At 43.2% G+C, this 18,868-nt stretch overlaps 1 protein-coding gene across 1 annotated transcript in view; it reads left to right on the top strand.

Moving 5' to 3' along the window:
- Window positions 1–955: 955 nt before the first annotated feature.
- Window positions 956–18,868, top strand: part of LOC104469126 (voltage-dependent L-type calcium channel subunit beta-4) — a gene marked incomplete at its 5' end in the record, with an annotated part of 19,880 nt that continues 1,967 nt past the window's right edge. Inside the window, 10 exons of the mRNA XM_010083509.1 lie at window positions 956–1,075; window positions 1,428–1,550; window positions 3,945–4,075; window positions 5,278–5,354; window positions 5,710–5,729; window positions 5,839–5,919; window positions 8,013–8,071; window positions 11,248–11,357; window positions 12,954–13,105; window positions 13,906–14,001. Of these exons, the coding sequence (XP_010081811.1) occupies window positions 956–1,075; window positions 1,428–1,550; window positions 3,945–4,075; window positions 5,278–5,354; window positions 5,710–5,729; window positions 5,839–5,919; window positions 8,013–8,071; window positions 11,248–11,357; window positions 12,954–13,105; window positions 13,906–14,001 (969 nt within the window). The remainder of the gene's footprint in view (window positions 1,076–1,427; window positions 1,551–3,944; window positions 4,076–5,277; window positions 5,355–5,709; window positions 5,730–5,838; window positions 5,920–8,012; window positions 8,072–11,247; window positions 11,358–12,953; window positions 13,106–13,905; window positions 14,002–18,868) is intronic.

The following is an 18,868-nucleotide window of genomic DNA, read 5'->3' on the forward strand; positions in this document are numbered from 1 at the left end:
AGCGACTCAGCCCGGCCGAGTGCTGTGCTGCACAGCCCGGGGAGCGTGCGATCACTGCGTGTCACCTGCAGCCAGCACAGGGCATCGGGCTGGGGAGGGGGAAACGCCGACCTCTGGACCTGGCTAACGACCCAAAAACAAATGAGTCGAATGCTGTATTGAACGGGATTGTGCAAGGCTGAGGCTGGCTTCAGCAAAGCCCATTGCTCGCCAGATGTATTAATTTATGAGCAAAAATCCCATTTGCTTGGGAAATGGCTCAATAAGGGACGTGTATTTCCCATTCAACATTTACCTTGAGCGGAAAGTTAGATTTAGACTTCAGGATTTTGAGGTCTTTGTAGGAGTTTCTATCTCTAGTGAAGGTTTCCTTTGCCTTTTGTATGAATGCCGGGTTTTACACGCTCCATTCTGCTTCTGCTTGAGTGTGCTCTGTCGTTTCGTAGCTTTTGTGTTGCCCCGTTGAGTAGCTTTTAAGAAGGTGACTTTTGCCACTTTTCCCTCTGGAAACACAGAGCAAAGCTTTATGTGAGTGGCAGCTGTGGCAGGGAGGGAGGTACTTGCCCAGTGGTGCTGTATTTGCAGGGAGGGGTGATTCTAACCAAGCTTTATAATACCTTAATTATATTTGATGTGACCTAGCCCTTGAATCTAAGGTTGTCAAACAGGATTTAAACGTCATAAAGATTTCTGGACAGTGCCCACAACTGAGCTGTATTTCCCTGTGTCAGTAAGAGGTTCTTTGAAAGTGGGGAGAGAGGTTTTTGGGGGATTTTTGTCTTTGGCTTAGTGCACCTGATGGGTAAAGCCAGGCTATTTCTCTGTTACATTCTGCAGATTTTTTGTGCTAGCCACAGGATGTAAGACCCGCTCAAAAGAAATTAAGAAACAAATATGTTAAAAGTATGTTGTGTTTCTGACATATGTTTTCTTAGTGATATGACTTTAATTCCAGGGCTCAGCAGATTCATACACAAGCAGACCCTCAGACTCAGATGTCTCTTTGGAGGAAGATAGGGAAGCAATCCGACAAGAAAGAGAACAACAAGCGGCGATACAACTTGAAAGGGCAAAGGTGTGTTCTTTTCAGCTTTAATAACAACTAAGTTACGTGGCATTTATCTTTTGCCCAGTGTTGAAATTCCCACAGTTGGTTTATAATGCTGATGCTATCTTTAGAAATAGTTTGGCAATTGAGTGAATTTATCTGCAGACGGGATGTTTGGGGGATATAGTGTAAATATTCTCGCATAAATGGGCTTTTCTCTACTGAGCTGAACTCTGCTGGCTTGTGTGAAATTATGATGTCTGAATTTTGATGTATTTGGCAAACGCCCTCTGGTAGGTTTTCAGTAATCAAAACACAGCAAATAGATTTTTGATTCATAAAAGTTTGCACTGTTTGTGATGTGTGTTTCTGTTTGTAGTCCAAACCAGTAGCATTTGCTGTCAAGACTAATGTGAGTTACTGTGGAGCTCTGGATGAAGATGTTCCTGTCCCAAGCACTGCCATCTCTTTTGATGCCAAGGACTTCCTCCACATTAAAGAGGTAAAACCAAGGAGTAGTAAAGGGGATCTTCTTACATGCCGAGGACTACGATTTGAACAGGAAGGAAATAACATCTTGCTGTATTTTAAGTACCCTTCAACATGGTAGATTCAGATTGTTTTCATCAAACGGAGTTTGTGATGGATCAGAGGTTATGTAACAGAAAGGAATTCTGTTCGTCAAAAAGTGGAGTAGCTCCAGGTTACACCAGGTGTTCATAAAGCACCAGATAGGCTTGTAAGGAAGGAAGTACGACTTGGGTTAACAGAATAAGAAAAGAAAATATTGAAGAGGACAGATGCAAAAATAAGGAAATAAGCATGGGAATAAATGGGCCCTGAGTGTGGCTTTGGTAGAGAAAAATACATTTTACTGCATGTTGAGCATATTTTCTGCAGTTCTTTATCTGAAACGCGCCCTCCAAATGTGTGTAAACCTTTGTTGTTTTGTAGATTTGTGCGTAGGCTTGCAGCTTGCAAAAACATTTTTTATCTCTGCATTCTGGGTTTATTTTAGGGTGTTCAGTACTCATTTGTCTCTTTCCTTGAACATGTGTCCATCAGAGCACCGATCTCCCTTGGACTGAGCCCGTTCAGGAGGAAAACACCTGCTCCTGCACCTCTGGAGGCAGAGACTGGTGGTAGAACAGGGGCTTGCTTGACATTTTTTCTCCCTGAGAAGGAGACGGGAAAGGCAGTTGATCCCCTTGTTCCATTTTCTCAATTCACTGCAAACAGATGGAAGTTCGATTTGGATTTTTTTGTTTGGTGGGTTTTTGTGTGTTCTTATTTTTTTATATTTGTGTGGAATAGTGCTTAAGCCCCTGCCGAGGAAGCAGAGCACTGGATCTGAATCTGCCCACCTCCGCGTGCAGAATTGGTTGCCCCTCCTCCCTGTTCCCCAAAAATGTGTTCTGTTCTGTCTAGCACCACACCTGAAGTCCCTTGATGTTCAGAATAACGCTGAACTAGGTAAGCAGTGAGGTCTGCTGGCAGCCGATGAGTGGCTATATCGAGAACATGTCCTGTATGTCTCATTGTCTCCTGCAAGACTCTACATTATGTGCGTATGTAAAAGATGAAGTGGCAACAATTAGTGACAATGCAGAAGAAATCATGGGCATGGCAACCAGCAGGAAAAACCCACATGCCGAATGTGGAGAATACCATATGGGAGGTGATGACCCAATGCGAACAGCCCTGCGGTCCTCGCTGCATCGTTGCCTTTTGTATTGCTCTGGTGTTCTCAGCGTAACGCTGATTCTGAGCTCGTGTCTGGAGACATCACTCGCAAGTCCATGACCTGCTAGTGGAAGAAGGATTCCTATGTTCAAGCTGTACATTTAGAACAAAAATAGAATGGGTAATCCTCATGGGACTTGGGTTTTACAGTGGTTTAAATCCATTGATTTCACTGATTTATAACAGCAGAATGATAGATCCTGAAGTATCTATTTTAAAGAACAGAAATAGTTCTGTTGACTTCAGCAGAAGCAACATATTTAAAATTAAGTTTTGCTTACTAACGTTGTCTGGATTGTGGTCATAACAGCATGAAGAATAGATATTTTAAAAGTTGAAATGAGAAAGTAATGGCACCTCTTGCATAAATAACAGCTCTGTAAAGAGGGCAGGTTTGCAAGATGCAGGTACAAGGATTGCCTTCTCCTACAGCTGTGTGTGTAGGCTAATAAATAGGCTAATTTATTTTTCAAAGATGTCGAGGCTCTGTATGTTGTACCTTCAGCAACTAGGACATGGTATTTATATGTTTCTGCAAGAACTTAAGTGCTTGGAGCCAAGAGAACTGATTGTTTTTAAGACGAAATTTCTACGATAACTTTTTCCTCAAGGCATGCAAGCAGAATTGGTACCCTCGTGCTGGCCTTAATGACTTGAAGGTCTGTTAAGAAAAGTAATGTTTCTTTTGAACACTGAAGTACCTAATGAAGCATAGCAGAGTGTAGGCGTAAAACCAAGAACGATGGTTTTGATGGTGTTATTTTTATGTTTGACTGCTGCCACGGTGAGGTAGTTTGGTGGCCTTGGTTCACCAGAAATTGCTTTGGCTCATTAAATCACCAGCACAGTCAGCACCTCAGGTGGTGACAGCAGAGGAAGAGTCGCAGCAGGATGTGTTGGGGCGGTTAAGAGATAAGGCAGGACTGCCACTGATAAGGCTGCTTTCCACTCTCTGGCTGCAAAGATGACATCAGCCTTCCAAATACCGCCTACCGCCTTTTAACTTCACTTAAATTCACACGTATTGTCCAGCATTCGGGCTTCAGTGTGATTTCCGTGACCAGTTTGGAGTTAAGGATTGTGGATCACAAAACAAGGGAGTTTTGGACATGGAGCATTTAGGACTGAAGCCAGTAACCTTTCTTTGTTCCAGAAATATAATAATGACTGGTGGATAGGAAGGCTGGTGAAGGAGGGCTGCGAGATTGGCTTTATTCCAAGCCCGCTTCGACTGGAGAATATCCGCATCCAACAGGAGCAGAAGAGAGGACGTTTCCATGGAGGGTAAGGATGCTGTAACCTTTTAAAATAATTTAAAATCATTTCTGACACCGGACAGTATTTTCAAAGGTCATTTGATTCTTTTTTTATTGCTGTGCATTTGGAGGGGTGTTTGAATTGGGATTCCAAATGGAAAGACATGTTTGCAGAGAATAGGCGTGTTAGATATTGGCAATAAGAAACAAGAAAAAATGTGTGTTGACTTTAGGAAAGATCAGTAATACAGTATGAGTGGTAATGACAGGAATTTCTGAAGGGCTAGAGAGTTTTACGTCCTCATGGATTTAAGTCAACTTGCTGCTCAAAGTCTGCCAGATTTTTCTCCCAACTGTTATGCTCTTAAGGTTGTGGGGTTTTTCTTTCTTTTTTTTTTTATTTCTCTCCATTTTGGCCAAAACTAGGCTTTTCCAACTTTATAGAGATGAGCTTTGATTGCTTTTATAATTTTTGAAATAGCTTCAGAGGAAGCCAGTGTATCTTAACGTACAGAAAGAAGAGTATCTAATTCAGAGAGATGGACACCAGCAGAGTATTTACGATACTGCTTCAGATGCAGCACGTTAGAAAAATTGTCTGCTTGTGTTGAATGGGTGTGACTCCACCGCATCACCAATTCTTGCAGAGATTTTGTCTAATCTCACCTGTGGAGAATATTAGGAATAAAATCGAGTATAAGAGAGATATGGGAAATATTGTAAAAGGATATCTATTGTTCTGCACAAACACTCGTGGAGTTGTATGATAAAATAGAAAGTAATGTATAATGATAAAATAGTTTATTTTTGAGCACTTTTGTTAGAAATAGTCATATAGAATCTATACCTTGAGATTTCCTTAAAAGCTGTGACTAGTTGCGATACTAAAGCTCTACGTGATGAAGAGTCTGTCTGAGTAAGGCAGTGAAAAGCCATCGATTAAAGAGGGTTTCTAGGGTCTAGGATATGTTCACAAAGGATTTGCCAAGTCCAGGAGTAACCAGTCCCTGCTCTGGAGAGCACATGGCAAGAAGGCAAGGACAAACTAGTGACTGGGACTAGCACTCTGCCTCCCGCTTCAGAGGAGGCTTTCTTCCAGCGTGGATGGAGGCGAAGACTCCTTTACCGTGTGATTTCTCATGGGGCAGTTTCTCATAGCTGCTGCTGAAAACCTCCTCCGTTTGCGTCTCTGGGTGCTGGGTGTTAATGAGTCTCTCTCTGATACTGTAGGAAATCAAGTGGCAATTCTTCCTCAAGCCTTGGAGAAATGGTTTCTGGCACATTTCGAGCCACACCCACTTCCACAGGTAAGAGATAATTTTGCTTACGGAAACTCTTGCTATTTCAAATACTTCTATTTTAAAAACCATCTATGACAAATGCAGGTTTCCCCCTTGAGTTATTCAGATGTTTTACAGAAAAGTGCTTGCGTGCAGAGGTGGAGGAAGACATCTGTTTCTAGACATGCGGTAGTTGCGAAGGGACTGGGAGGAAATCACGGGAAGAGTGGCAGCTGCCCCAGAGTGGAGTGAATGACCAGTTTAAACAGGGCTGAGCAGAAGGGAGGTGCTCTGACAGAAGTGGAAGGTGCATTGACAGAGGGGTTTTTGTTTGTTACACACAGCGTGTGTTTTTTAACCAAGTTCTCCTTTGGTCTTTTAGCAAAACAGAAACAAAAAGTGGTAAGTAGTACTTTTGTTTCTATTATATTTTATTTTAATACATAATTCCCAGGATTTTCATGTGGATCTTCCTTGGTTAATGATCTGAAGGAATGTTTTCCTCTTCTAGACAGAACACATTCCGCCGTATGATGTAGTACCATCCATGAGGCCGGTTGTCCTGGTGGGTCCGTCACTGAAGGGCTATGAGGTGGGTATTCCAAGTATTTGCAGTTAGTGTTTTCTTATCTATAGTCTTCCTTAGTACACTCAGTGTGTGTGGTCCAGTGCAACTGTCTGATGATAATTTAAAGTGATCTTAGCTTAAATAATTGTCAAATAGCTTCCACCAGAACTAAGATCATAGTTAGCACTTCGCACTGTTTGGGGGAGGCACCAGGGAATTTTATTCCACCTTGCAACATCGTCTGTTACTTGTGATGGCTCCGCTGAAGGGTGGGTAAGGTAAGCGCACTGGTGCTTTCTTTGCAGTTTTACTGCTTTAAGCACCGAGCACATCCACTATTTTCAGTTATTCTTGATTAAATCAAGTAAGAAAAACAGAATTTATGTCCGCTAAAACAAAAAGTTGGAGCAGTCCAAATGACTAGGTGGACTTCTGTAGACTTCTAAAATTTTAGTTAAACTAGCGCGTGCTTTGAACTTAATTAGCAAAAATTTTGAAGAAGCTTCCCCATTGTTCTCCTTTTTTCACTTACAAAAACTTTACGTCTTCCCATGAAACTCACTGTTGGCAAATGAAGTAGTTGAACTGAATATGACAACTGATGGTTACGATTTCAGCATGTTTTCTTAACTTATTTTTTTAAGATGATTAGTATATTGAAATATATATGTAAAGAAACCTTTAACCCTTCTAAATTACTTGCCTCTCTTCAATGTGGAAGTCTGATACCATGCACAGAGACACAGGACACCCATTTTTCAAGACTGTTGCAGATTCAAGTGAGCATTTAACACGTGCTAAAGGAGCATATAGCCTTGTAGCAGGGCCTTTGGTGAATTTAACCATCTGTTAAGTGTTTTGCTGAATTAGGAGCTAAATGAAGATGAACATAAAATCAATGATAACACCTCATTTAGCTTAATTAACGTTGTTAATACTTCATAGGGTATTATTAAACATGATTCTTTTTGGAAGATTACAGCGTGGTACCTTTATTAGCATAATGCAGTGTTCTTGCATTGTTTTTTTGGTGAGAATGATTGAAAGTGTAGCTTAGCAAAGCAGGAATTAGGTACTTCATGTTCTACTCTGCCATTTAATTTTATGGTGATGTTCTTGACAGGCGAATATTTCACCCATTGACTTTCATGGTGCTGCACCACAGATTAATTTGCCTGGGGACTCTCAAGCTCAGAGGGGATGGAGGCTTTTTGTTAATACATACCTCTACAAATATGCCACCCCACCTTCGTTTAAGAAAATAATACTAAACATGACATCTTGAACATGTAAAAGTGTACAAATGGTAACACAGTTATGATGTTAATTTTGGTTACAAAGAGTGCTCTACATAACAGAAACTCCTTGATCTTACTTTGCAGCCTACATGGGAAAATTCTTTTGACAGTTTTTTTCTGACTAAATTCTGTAAGAAGCATTTTGAAAGACAACCTAGGAGAAATAAACTGCCAAAGGCCTGGGGGCTTTGATTAAGTTCCCATCTAGACTGGCAGATACTAGGTGTCAGCCTGAGTAAAGGAGAAGGAGCTCCCTCAATAAAGCAGACGACAGCGGCTGGGGCTGAGCTGCTCTCGGATGCTTTCCCTTGTACAGGAGTGGAAACAGTCATTTTTTTCTGCTTGTAGTCCTCTCTGAGAACAGTTGTTCTCTTCTGTTCGAACCGTTATCCCACATGATAAATCTTGTAGCTGAAATTTTAAGCCAGTTTTAATAATGTTACTGTAGGAAAAAGCCCAACGGATCTATTCAGGCGGAATAGCCCCATATGCTTCTGCCGTGTTCGGAAGCCTGCTGGGAGCGGCGTTGCTCCGGGAGGTGGGGAGGTGTGCTCTAGTGCCTCAGCACCAGTCAAGACAAGAGCAGAAAGAGTGACAGCTTTCACATCCTCCGTTCCGCATTTTGGAGAATGAGTCAGAAAACTTGCAAGTATTTATTACGAAGCATGCTGCCAAGAGCGTGAAAATGAAATGATTGCTACCTGTAAAAGGTATTGATTGTTGGCAGTGTCCTTAACCTCTACTTACCTCTTTTCTTACTTTTGACTTCTTTTTCTCCCTGTCAATCCTCCCTGTTCAATCTTCCTCACCTCCGCAAAGGTGACGGACATGATGCAGAAAGCTCTCTTTGACTTCCTGAAGCACAGGTTTGATGGGAGGTGAGAAATACTGTCCTTTTCGTGCTTTTTTTTCCCCATGTCTTACTAACATTTTAGTGATTTTTTTTTTTTTTAAATGCAAGAAGATTGGTGCATGTTCAAAACCGATTTACTGTCTTTGTATCAACACTGAAATGCTGCCAGCTATAGGGTGGAACACAGCTAATGTGTGACTAGACGTGCATGTATCTTCATATCTGCTGTGTCTGTAGTAGGATTTCTTGAATTTAATAGAATAATTCTGCCTCGATGTCTTACCAGCCTGAAGTTATAGGAGAAATCAAGATGAAAGGTGACTGGGGCAGATGGAAAGTGCCAAAATACCTTTCAAGATGGCATCACCAGGCTCAGGTTTTTCTTGCTGCCCTGGGAAGGAGGCTGTGCCCCGTGTTCAGCCTGGAATCGGAGGGAACGGTGCCACCCAGTGAACAGCCCTTTGCAGAGCCCAGCTCTGGGCTGGCTGCTGGTCCTTCTCCCTCCAGAGCTCCACTGCTCTGCAGCCTGGGCTGACCGCATGTTGGGTAAATGAGGAAGCATGACTGATTGCAGGTCAAACTACAGTTTCATTCACAATTCTTTGGGCATATGAAAATTTCTTAACTATTGGATACAAAAATGTGTACTGCTGGACCAGTACTTCAAAAGGCAGTTTGAAGAAGGAAATGCTGCAAACTGAAGTGTGTCAGAACTTCAAAAATTGTAAAGAGGATTCATCTTGTTCAGCTGGAACATGGAGAATATTTCCGATGAGCTGTGAGAGGGATAATCAGGTTTTCTTTGCTAGAAGCACAGGCTTGGTCCATGGCATCTCTTCCTTTCCACTGGAGCCCATCAGTGGTGGTAGGTGTCTGCTACATCGTTGGGATGTTCTGCCCTTCCTTCATCCCAGTTTGTTCAGTATATTCTAACTGCGAAAAGCAGGTTAATGATCAACTTCTGCGCAAAAGATCTCATCTCCTCCCCTGTTTCTAATTGCCCAGCTCCAGTGATTTCAGCAGATCTGCAGAGGCAGTGATTGATTCCAAAGCTGACAGAGGCAGTGCTGTACGTGGCAGCCTGCAGTTACATTTGTCATGTTCCTGAGCTGTTCCCGTGCCCCATCAGTGCCTCCTCTCCCCGGTCCTGAGCAGTGGGACTGCTCTGGTTCCGTGCAGCTCGTGCCATGAGCTCCGGTGCCTGTTTGCATTAGGTGGAGGTACAGCACCGCCGCGTATCTGCTCTTCCAGCTGCTGGCGTATGGCTGTCAGCTCTGCGTATGCCAGCAGTAACTGAGTCGTTGTTTTCGGTAGGAAACCATGGCAACGGGAAGTGATAACTCATCTCCAGTTGCCACGACGTGATTGCTATGAATATATCCTTTGTGAGGTATATTTTTATACCCTATCAGCCGAGGCCTGATCCACAAACATCAGCAGTGCCTAAACACAGAGAGGCAAATGTAAAGCACACATAGATGCCCCCATTTAGGCTGCTCAGTCTGATGGGAGGCAGCACTGCTCCTTGCCTGGCTCTTCTGTCTTTTCCCCCACCATGCCCTTGGTCTTCAAGGAGGTGTAAAGGGAGTGATCTTGCCTGAAGTGAGGTATTTTTTTGAAATCCTCTTGCTATTAGCAATATTGGCAACTAGATCAGGTAGAAGTGTGAAATTTCAACACTGAAAAAGTAAAGTGCCCCAAGCAAGCTGATACAATTGGCTTCAGCTCTGAGTAACTTTGGAAAAATGAATTAAATTCCTTTACAGGCACCTCAGCTGCTTCTTGGTCCTCCTGCCAACTTCTATGGCTTTGCAGTCTTTCTCCCCCACCCTGCTTTTCTTTTTCTTTTTTCCCATCTCTTCTGCAATTTTGTGCCAGGTTACCAAGAAAGGCAATGACTGTCCAAGGAGGCGTTGTTCAACAGACTTCACTAAGACTTGAACTAGCAGGACTCCTTCCCTACCTCTTACTACACTTGACTTCTGCCAGCTCCTTGTTTTCTAACTGCAACATCCTCTTCTGGCCAGTGAGCTACACGAAAGGCCCGCGGGCTGTGTTGTGGGAGGCTGCTAAAGCTCGGCTGGCACAGGGCATTCAGGAAGGGCTGCTGCAGAGGCTCTAACAGTGATATGTAGGATTACTTCTTACTCAAGAATGAAATGCTGCTTGTATCTGGCAGAGTAGGTGAGCGTTTGTGGTCCTTCCTCTGTTACGTGTCTCTGATTGCAGCAGTCAGAGATCTAGGAGCTCCCTGAGCCAGATCTGGACCACCCTGTTTTATCGTCACCTCTAGACCCACGATCCATCAATTTCTCCCTTTTCTTTTTAAAACTCATTTATACTTTTGGTCTCTACTGTATTTTCTGGCAATAAATGTATTTATCTGTCATGCAGAAAAATACTTGCCCTCCTTTTTCAGCCTCCATTGGATAATTTCACTTAGAGCTGCATAAATCTTACGTTTTATGGAAGAGCTGCTAGTCATTTCCAGCTTGCTTTCTTTTCATTATTCATGGCTTTGGCTCGTCACAGTCCTCCTAGGTGGATTTTATGTGAAGTGATTGTATGGTCTTTGTTTTATAACCTTTTGTCTCTTGTCAGCTCACTGATAGATCAAGTAAAAAATCACCTTCCTTAAGCTAAAGAGGAGGCTCCAGCAGTACAGAGAGCTGTGGCTCAACTTACTTGTGTGCTGTTCAACCACGAGCCGAGTCAGTTACCCATCGGCACAGCTCCCTGTCCAGAAAAGGAGAATGAGTGGCATGGTCTGCTCAGATGTCCAGACATGGCCCTTCCTGACCTCTCAGCAACATCACGTTTAATCAATAGTTTAATTATCTGGGAAGAGAAGTTACCGTTACGACTCTGTTGTTCTGTATGCCCTAAGACTCCCATAACTTGTATGTGTGGTACTGCCTAAATTTGGGTAGGAGATGAGCGAGTTGGGGAGGAGAAAAGTTAACTAATGCAAGGAACTATATGTCCGAGTCTCCAGTAACGTAGAGAATAGAAAGTACTTTACAGTTATGCAGCATTTCTCTTGAGTTGTTCTTTAATGACTGCATAACTCAGCCGTAAAAGGTGTCTGAGTGGTATTTTATTGTGTTTGCACTTTGGAACGGAATGCAGCTGTAAATCATGCACAGTGCAGGGACAATTTGACTGCTGTGTTCTTGTTCTGTCCTGTGTTCTTACTCATAGGATATCGATAACTAGAGTGACAGCCGACATTTCTCTTGCAAAGAGGTCTGTTCTAAACAATCCAAGCAAGAGGGCAATAATTGAGCGGTCAAATACAAGGTCCAGTTTAGGTAAGACACTGACGCGGACGTAATTCTGAACGTGGTGACATCCTGGAGGAAAGTGACAGGATTTCAGCATCGGTTTTGCAACTTTAAATGTGTCTACAGCATTTGAATGTATAATTCTGAATTTCACATACTCAATGGGGGACAGCTTTTGCCTGGCTGAGGAGCGGCACCAGAGCACAAAGTCCTGTGTTAGCCTCACGCCGAGCGATTGCCTGGGCTAGAGCAAGGAGTATTACAGCTGTTGTTTGTAAAAGATGAGGTAGGGGCCTGCAGCCAGAATTCAGGTTCCGTGCTGTTTCCTCCCAAGGTGAGCTGGCCTCAGCCTGTGCTTTTAATTCCACACCACATGCTGTCATTGAGCTTTCACCCTGCCAGCCAGGAGGGAGACGTGTTCCTGTTCCTGGGGCTGGTTTTGTGTTTCATACTGAACAGCTACAGCTTAATTTTCCTGTCCAGCCATGAGGGTCTGGCTCTTCTGTGAGAGTCTGGGTCTTCTCACTCTCTCCTCACAGTGTCATGACTGCAGGGTTCACTGCCCTGATCCATTTTAGTTTTTCACAAAGGGTGCAGATTTGTGTGTGGTATACGCATGCCCATAGCCTGGGCTCTGGGACACCATCCTGGGAGGTGGGAGGAGCTGGTTCTCAGTCTTCTCAGGAAGAAAAGGCTCTTAAACCCAATTCTCTGACATTCTGAGTGACTGTTTGAACTAGAGGTATAGGTTGTAGGATGCTTCACTTCTACTTGGCGTTCTTGTACAGGAGTAGGCACTCCAAAGGTAAGCGCTGCAGGGGTGAGTAGTCAATCTTCCTGTGCCTGTGAGCATCCCTTGCTCAGTGGAGCAGCTCTTGGGCAGATTAAATGCACGTGAGTTGCTGACATCCAGCTCTTTTGTGCTTTGATGGTATAACTTACAGGCTTCAATTTGGGCTGAGTTTGTTTATTTAAAATTTGTCACATGCATATGAATGATTAAGAAGGGTCAGAAGAAGGAGTATCAGAAATATAATTTACATGGAAAGAAATTTCTCCTTTTTCCTCAGATGAAAGTGCTTTGGTGTGAACATTGCCATTAGTGTCTTTTTAAATAATACCCTGTCAATTATTTAACGAACAATTTTTTTGTGGTTATAGAATTAAGAGGTCACAGTTCTGCTTTTCATCCAGACTCTTGTGTAACTTAAACCAGAATTACAATGTGAGAACCAAAAAGTTTTAAGAAATATCAATGCATCACTTGCTGTCTAAAATAAAAAATCTTATGATGCCCAAGCTATTTAGCTGATTGGAAAAATACGTTTAAGTCTATTTTGTCTTAATAGAAACACACATTTAATTGTACCCAGTGTTTAAATCCACTGATGTTATAAGTGAACGTAGTACATATGCATTTTCAGGCAACAGAATTGTCTCCAGGGTAATATTTATTTTTAAAAACTGCCTTGAGTAATAGTTTATTTTATGGAAATTACACTAATTCCTAGATGGAGTTCATATACCGAATGCATACAGTCTATGAAAATAAATGGTGATGATATTTTTGTCTAAGTAATGCAGGGATTGAAGGGTTTCACCTGTTCTGTTTTCCTTTACTAGCTGAAGTACAGAGTGAAATTGAAAGAATCTTTGAGCTGGCAAGGTCCTTACAGCTGGTTGTCCTGGATGCAGACACTATCAATCACCCTGCACAGCTTATCAAGACATCTTTAGCACCGATTATTGTCCATGTTAAAGTGTCTTCTCCAAAGGTAATGCATCTCACCTTGGAAATACGTGCATTTGGGAGGGACCTGGAGGGTAGCGTGGGAGTGAGCAGTGTGGTATCTGCACCTGAAGAAATTAAGAGTGAGATGAAGTTAGATCAAGGGCTTGACAAGGGAATGTCTGATGCAATTTATTTTTTCTGCCCTAAACCTTCACCTAGCCTTAGGCTGAGCCTTAGATGAGATCCTTCTGACTTAAACAAACTCAGGTGTTCTACGGTCCTGTATTTTTCTCTGAAACTTTACAGAGGAATAATTTAGGTTTCCTAACTTTTCTGCCCCTTAAATTCTAGCACTGAATACAGTGGAAGGGAAAAAAAAAAAGGTAATGTGAACTGTGTATGTAAAATACCTTCTGTACCCAAAATGCAGCTCAGAACAGCTCAAGTGACAGCGTTATTGCTACACCACACAACATGCTGCTGCTGTTATGCTGCAGTCAATCCAGCTATCCAGTCTAATTCTGTGTATAGATAATTTTTGTGGTCCCCTAGAAGATTACATTTGTCAAAAATAACCTGTTACTTCAAGCAGAATAAAACAAAATCACCCTTCACAGTGCATTTGAAATATTTGCAAGGGATCAAACGTGATGCAAAGGGAAATGTGCCCAGCTTTCGGGGAGGTTATCAGACAGGTTTGTGCTTATATTCAGTGTCAATGTTTTATCCATTTTGTTAAACATAATGGAAAGCTTCTGAACTTGGTAATCCCCCAATGGGATCTCTGAGCTTTACAGAACTATGCGATTCTTGAACTCACATTGTCCTCTTTTCCTCTGTCAGGTTTTGCAGCGACTGATTAAATCTAGAGGAAAGTCACAGAGTAAGCACTTGAATGTTCAGTTGGTGGCAGCTGATAAACTTGCACAATGCCCACCAGTAAGTACAGAAGAAAGGCTAAAGAGCTTGTGATACGTGGAGTTGGAAAGATTTCTGCTGTGTTGGTCCTTAATTGTAGCTGAGTTCATGCGTTATCACTTCACTTTGTGGCAGTTCAGACAGCCCTGCAGCTGCAACCCTCGATCAGCTGTTGTTGCTGAGAAAAACAAGTTGTCTGATACTTTCATCCTGGTTATCTCCTGCGCTGGGTTGGTGGTGTGATCTTTGGCAGGGTGACAGGTCAGAAATGACGTGTACAGTAAAACTGATCTGCTAGCACATCAGCAAGTTAGGGCATCTGTGGAGCAGTGCTATCTTAAGGTCCTGAAGGGCCAAAGTCTCTGAGTGCTGGTGCGAGAGGAGGTCCAGAGGACTTTCCTCCAGCTGTGCAGTGAGCCCAGACCCATCATCTGTACGGTGTGAGCTGTGTGTCGGGATCCCCGAGCCTCCTGACACAGCAGCTCCTGCAAGCCATTCCCGTGACCTCATCGAGCACACTCACTGCTCACTGACCGGTTTATCAAGCGTACTGGTTACTCACCATGAGTAACCTGCTGCTTAGGGAGCAGAGGTCCTGGAGAGCTGATGGGGCAGGCAGGAGCTGTGCGGAAAAGCTGGGCAGGTGTTTGGACAGGCCAGCTCAGACTTGTTTTTGTTTTTGAAAACCACGGCTGGCTTCTGTGACAGAGAAAGCCACTTGGTGGGAACAAACTGGGATGAGGACGTGCTTTTGCAGCTATTCCAGCTGTGTGTGACATTGGCCTGGCAGCGCAGACTGCTGTTCATTCCTGGGGAGTGATCCAACAGTGCAGCCGATGGCTTGTCCTGTTGCCCATCTTTCTCATGCCAAAGAACTGTGAGGAGGAATCAGATTAATTCAGAGAAATTTAGGTTTCTATGATCGTCCTCTCTAACTTAAGACAGGCAAACGGCTGACAAAAGAAATGTCTTGGAACAATCTAGGAACATATTTGGGAGGTGAGCTCAGCAGAACACATGCCCAACGGTCAGATAATAATGCTTCTAGAAGCCTTTGCCTGGTGTTATGTTGACTCTGAAGAGATGGTCTCCATTTCAGATGCCTTTTATCCTTGATTCAAATGAGAGTAACGAAGTTCAACTATCTTTTCTTCTGGAGTAATGACCCATGAGGATTTATTTCCATGAAACTTAACTTGGTTCAGTATGCTTCTTACGATACCAACCTTCACATCTTCCTCCTCTCTTGCTGAGTTTCTGTTCTCTCTTCTAAAAGCAGAATGGTTTAAGAACGTGTCCAGGATGAGAGAGATCTAATTCAAATTCCTTCTTTGCCAAATATAGAGCAAGAATGTAAATAATCTAGAAAAGTGCTGGCGGGGGGTGTGTACCAGTTTCTCCAGTTAAACACATTTCTTGCAGTGCCCACTATCTCTTCAAATGATGACGGGGAATTCCCGTGAGCTATTCAGGTCCCATTAGCGAAAACAAAATAGTACACTTCTCTCTAGCGCAAGTAACTTCTATAAAAGCACACACTTTCCAGACTCTTAGGGTGTGAGCCAAGTTAAATGGAGTTGCTCCTGCACCTGTTTGAATACAGCTTGTGGTATTTACACGGAGCTTACACACAGAACAATCCCCTGCGCATTCTTCACGTTTGAAAGATGTATTTATTTTTCCACCTGCACAGAGAAGCCTGTGCGCGTTTCACACTCTTGTTTGCTCTTTACACAGTGATTTCCTCCTAACCCACTTAGGTTTGCTCGCGTTGGTTGAAATGATCTCTGTAGCTGCAGCGATTGAAATAAGCAGCGTGCAGCAGCGGGGTGGGTGCTGTAGCTTGGTCCTTACTTCATGGCACTGAGATTGTCCCTCCCCAGGATCTGTTAAACTCTGCCTTAACACCTACTCCTGGGGTTGTATTTTGTTGCCTAAGGCAAGAAAGTGAGACCCCACCTGGATAAGAAAAATATTTCCAAATTCCAGAGTGTCCAGACTTGCTCTGAGGCTGCCTTCCACTCCGACTGGCACAACAGCCTGCTGCAGAAACCATCTGATCAGTTTGGCACTGTTGATTTCAAGAAAGTTACTGATGACTGAGAGCACTCAAAGGCAGATGAGTCTTGCTTAAGTTTAAATTAAAGGACTAAATTGATCCATGATTTAATTAAGTAACAGTATACTGCTAAGACCGGAGTCACGGCTGCCTGTCTTCCTGCACTGTGACCTGCTTCATCAGTTCTGCAGCTCAAACTCCTGCAAGAGGAGTGTTTGTTTAAAGTGAAGACACTTGAAAACCATAAGAACCTCACTTTTTTTCATTTGCTGAGAGCCAGCCTTGAGTAATCAGATGGTGCTGGGTGTCTAGACATTTTAAAAATAGCTGTCTTTTGGGGCATATTTAAGTTCAGGAACTGCTTTCATTATTAATTCCTTGCTAATCTCGCACTGATGCTGCCCAAGCCAGTGCTAAGCGTGCCGATCCCTGCATGACTCTGTTAAGCAGCAACATTACATGGCTCAGAGAAACACGAACTGTACCAACCACACAGCTTTAGATACACTGCTCATATACAGCTCATTACGATTATTTTTTTAACTGTTGGAATCATGCCAATGCTAAGAGAAGGTACATATCCCTCTGGTCTATTTGACACAACCTAAAAAAATACCAGAGATTAGCAGAACTAAAATGTATTGGTGTAATTAAAAACAACCAGCACACCAGAGGTATCTACAAGTTCAAATTCCTCCTCCTCCTTGGGGACACTTCCATCCTGGAGCATCTTTCCCCCCAGAGCCTGAGCTCCCTTCCCAGACCTCAGAGACGAAGATGCAGTTTGGGATTGCCCTGGGCTGTGCGAACTCTGGGCTGTGCCTGAGGCTCAGTCCCTCTCCCCAGCATTCCTGTGGGTGAGGCGGGTGCCTCTGGAGTCATGAGCGTTTTCTTTGGTGTTTCTAACATGGAGTAATGCACCTCGAATATTTCACAGCCGTTATACAGTAAACCAAAAGAAATAGCGGAGGACTGTGGCAACGAATTTGATCTTTTCTTCAGGCAAGACCTCTGCTTTAATGGAGATCACGTGAGAAATACCAGTATATGGAAATGCTAACATAATTATTCTACACATGTTGTAAGAAAATATTGCAGTGAATAAAATGCATTGTAAGGAGAACTGCAAAGAAATTGCCTTACTCCATGACTCTTACAAACAATGATCTCCTTAAAAGATTCTCTCCTCCCAAATAGATAGAACAGTTTAGCTGTGAGCAGGACTGTTAAATGCACGAAAAAACCCGAGTGCTTTCTCTGCAATTTATTTTCCCTGTAAAACACTGTAGAGCCCTGGAATCAAGATCCTGCTGGCTTTTCCAGGTGACCTTCAAAGGACAGCCTGAGAGGCTCACCATTACCAGCCCTCGTGTTCTTTTACAGTTCAGTGTTAAACAGGTGACAGTCCTACTGCAGCTGTGAAAAGTTCTGCTTCCCTCAATTCAGTTTAATTGAGATCACTGTCAAAATACCACCTGAAGCTACATCCCGTCAGCAAACTGCCTGGTTGAGGTATATTTAAGCTGGAGTGTTAGCTGTGTGTTTCTTCGAGGTGTTGCTCTGTTACGAAGGGAAGCCGTGGGGAGCAGCGCTGGTGCTCCCACCTCTCATCTCTCTGTCTGACCTCCTGTAGTTATGCCGAGATGGCATTTTGTGAGCTTCCTGAATCAGCTCATCCAGCTTCAAAAGAAACTTGAGAAACTGTTCCCCAGTTTGCAGGAGGAGGTTAGAGGATGTTGGAAGAGTATTCATTGACCTGCTCGCTGCCAAAACCCCATCCAGCTGAAAATACGTCTTGAGACAGGATTCCCTGGCAGCCTGCAGAGCTCAGCGCCGATGGCCAGAGCTGCCCTGAGATCAGCGGCCAGCTATGCAAAGAACGAGCAGCACACGAAAACCACTTTCTAGTCTCATCCCAGAGAATGGCAATATTTGTTCTTTGCTTAAGGAAACCTATTCTGTTCCAAGAGTCATATTTAAATTTCAGTATTCTCCAGCACAAAGTAAATGTAAGCAAGCCACATTCTTTTACTGCCTAACTCAACCGTGTTGGAATTACTTCTTCCACCAATGATGATGTGAGTGATACAATGGAGTGTGTAGTGTATCGACACGTGTTTAAATCGCCCAGGAGGGTGTAAAGGGTATAGATAAATAGAGGAGCAAAGCAAGCAGTAATAGACGCGGAATTTGACCGAAGCACGCAGTGTTGGAGTATTATTAGATGAAAGTTCTGTAGTTGCAGGCAGAGGAGGAGACATTTCTCTACCGTGCTGATAAGAGAGAATAAATTAAAAAAAAAAATAGCTTTAGTATTAAAGTTCTAGACCAGACTTGATGCACGATCAAGATTTATGATAAATTCATAATGCAGTTTTATATCTCATTCTAGAGATGTCAGCTCTGTGTATGTTGGGTAGAAGGAGAGAAAGCAGCCTGTGGTTTGTATGGGTTTCTCTGAACACCTGCACCGCCTGCACTGAACCCTTATTTCCTGTGCCATTTTCACGATGTATTTTTTTCCGCTAAGGCACGAGTTAAGATTAAAGATGATGTACGAAATTTCACAGCTGAAAATATGTCCATATTTCTCTTGAGGGACTCAGTTTATGATGGTTTATTATCAGCTGTTTCTTATCAGCACGTGTCACGCTAATCATCTAAAAACATCGTCTGCAGGGTGTCCCTTTGCCTTCTTGGGTAGCACAGAAGCCACGTGGCTTTGAATTCCTCCCACACTGGCTGGTAAATAGCCACTCTGGGGATGGCACAGAGTACCAGGATGTGCGCTCATGGTCAGGTGCTGTCCCCGGTAAACAGTTGCGCAGG

The sequence above is a fragment of the Pterocles gutturalis genome, unplaced genomic scaffold (assembly GCF_000699245.1).
Source record: "Pterocles gutturalis isolate BGI_N339 unplaced genomic scaffold, ASM69924v1 scaffold48740, whole genome shotgun sequence".
NCBI lineage: Eukaryota > Metazoa > Chordata > Aves > Pterocliformes > Pteroclidae > Pterocles > Pterocles gutturalis.